The sequence below is a fragment of the Trypanosoma rangeli genome, assembly GCF_003719475.1.
Source record: "Trypanosoma rangeli strain AM80 chromosome Unknown Tra_15.4_contig_00416, whole genome shotgun sequence".
Classification (NCBI taxonomy): domain Eukaryota; phylum Euglenozoa; class Kinetoplastea; order Trypanosomatida; family Trypanosomatidae; genus Trypanosoma; species Trypanosoma rangeli.
In genome coordinates, this window is record NW_021706154.1 from 1 (window position 1) to 2,205 (window position 2,205).

General features: G+C 52.7%; 1 protein-coding gene across 1 annotated transcript; it reads right to left on the reverse strand.

Moving 5' to 3' along the window:
* On the reverse strand, positions 1-2,025 carry TraAM80_08442 (trans-sialidase; the record flags this gene model as incomplete). Its single annotated transcript, XM_029385193.1, has 1 exon — positions 1-2,025. A coding segment is annotated over one exon (2,025 nt), but the record flags the coding sequence as incomplete, so codon positions are not given.
* Positions 2,026-2,205: the final 180 nt, after the last annotated feature.

Sequence of the window (2,205 nt, forward strand, 5' to 3'; positions counted from 1 at the left end):
TGTTTCCTCGGCACCAGGCTGCGGAAAAGTAAATTTGCTGGCACTAAGTTGCTCGATCTCATCATCATTTCGAAGTAATTTGTTGTACAGCAGGACGCTGGACACCGTCAAATCGTGGCTGTTGACCCCAACTTCTTTCTTGTCGCTGCCAAAGTAAAAGTGCGAGATCCGGTGCGACCTGAACAGAGTGGCATTGTACTTCCCTTCATGAATCTCCTTCCCATTGACGTGCACATACCACTCGTTTTCATCCATTTCCATCACCACCTGATATGTTTTGTTTACCTCCCACGTTTCCGTAGACTTTTTGATGACTCTGCGACCCCCCCGAAATTCCCACTTATTGTCCCTCGTGTACGACAGACCAAAGAGCGCAGTGCCTTCTGTGTTATTCATCCTCACACCCATCAAAGGAACAGGAGTCTCTGCCTCCGGCACCGCGTTAATCATCACCGTCACCACAAGAGCGAACTTGTTGTTCGCAAAGTAGTACGGCTGGTTCTGCCCCTTGCTGCCCACCGGCCACTCCGCCCCCGCTGCTGCGCCTTTGAACCTCACACCCCACTCCTCGCTTGTCACTCCATCTGTTACGGTTGCGTTCACGCCGAGGTACTCGTCCTTCCACACAGTCCCTTCCAAACTGTTGGACCAAACGCCAACCAGCCCTTCCGTGGGAATAGGGCCCTTACACACATTCTTTATTCCCAGGTCAACAGTGCCAGTGGAAGCGCAGTTTGTTAGTGCGGTGTCCATTTCTTTCCAGGCCTTCACCATGTTCTGTATCGGTTCCAGCTGCTCAGTCAGGTTCATGGCGACAAGACTGTATGAATCTTCATTCTTCTTCTCGTACAGTAAAATCAACTCCTTCGCGGCTCTGTAAAGCAGGGAGCTGGCGGCAGCGTTATCGCCTGCACGAGATACCGGCCCAAGGTCATGTACACGGGCATTGTCTGTCACCCAAAGATGCAGCTGGCCCTCTCCCTTCTCCTCAGAATACACCGGCGTGGTAAGCAGCATCACCTTCTCTCCATCGATGTCTGCAGCGACGAAGCCGCTCCGGACGCCGTTCCCTCCTTGACGCTTCAGTGAGGTGCCCCACACGCGAGAAATCGGCTCACGCATCGTGAGCCAACTTCTACCAGCCGCCAAACCCTTGTAAACATCGTAAAAGCCTTGCCCACAGTGAGCCATCATGAGGAGGCTTTTCTCCTTCCACTCCGCGATGGATGGATCCCTGCAGCCCTCACCGGTCGTACCCTGTGGAAGCTCCCATTTCTTCTCTGACGGGGTGAAACGTATGGACAACAAAACGTCCTTTCCTTTGTCTGTTGCCCGCATGGGAAACACAAGCGTGCCGTCACTCATCACAACACCCGACCCTCCGCCACCAACCAACCGAGTCAAAGACCCATGAAGTCCCTTGGTCTCAAGATTCAATACGGCAGTCTTATCCCATTGGATTCTCTTTGTTCCTTCATTATTTCTACTGACTGTTCCCTTCACCAGCAACAGCCCCAAGCCATCTTTACCGGAACCTTGAGGTTCAGACTCTGTGCGGCTGTAGTTTCCAAGCAACATGTAGACATCGCTGCCAACTGCCATTGTGGTTGGTTGCATTATCTTTGTTGCCTTGCCGCTAGCCGCACCACTTGTCTCCTCAAATTGTGTGCAAAAGACACTTGCGTCTGTCGTCGGGATCTCCATTGCAGCATCATCAATTTGATTGAGGGGCACCGACACGATGCCAGTGAAGCTGCTGTCCTCTTCCTCCTTCTTGCACTGAGCCTCAGCAACGGCAAACACATCATCCCCAACCCTCACAAGGCTGGGAACACGCAGCGAAGTGACGGATGCGCCAGACACTTCAATTTCTTCCCATTTAGCACCAGCTATCGGTGTCATCCCGTCAAATGGGCCCGAAACATCCTCTTGGTCACCGGCCGCAACACCACTGCTGCTGAAGCAAATCAACATCATGCAGAGGAGCAGCAACAGTGAGGAATAAAAACGCACATGCCGGCACATGTTCACTCACTCACTCTCCCTTCCTTCCCTCCTTGGGGTAGATACGCTCAAGCTGCGACGGTTGTATGCGGTGTATGTGTGTGTGTGTATTGCTGGTGGTGACTGCAGAGCCCTCAGCGCGCAAAGTAGTTATCAAGGCGTTACCTTCTTCATTCCGTGTGTGTGTATGTGTGGGTAAGC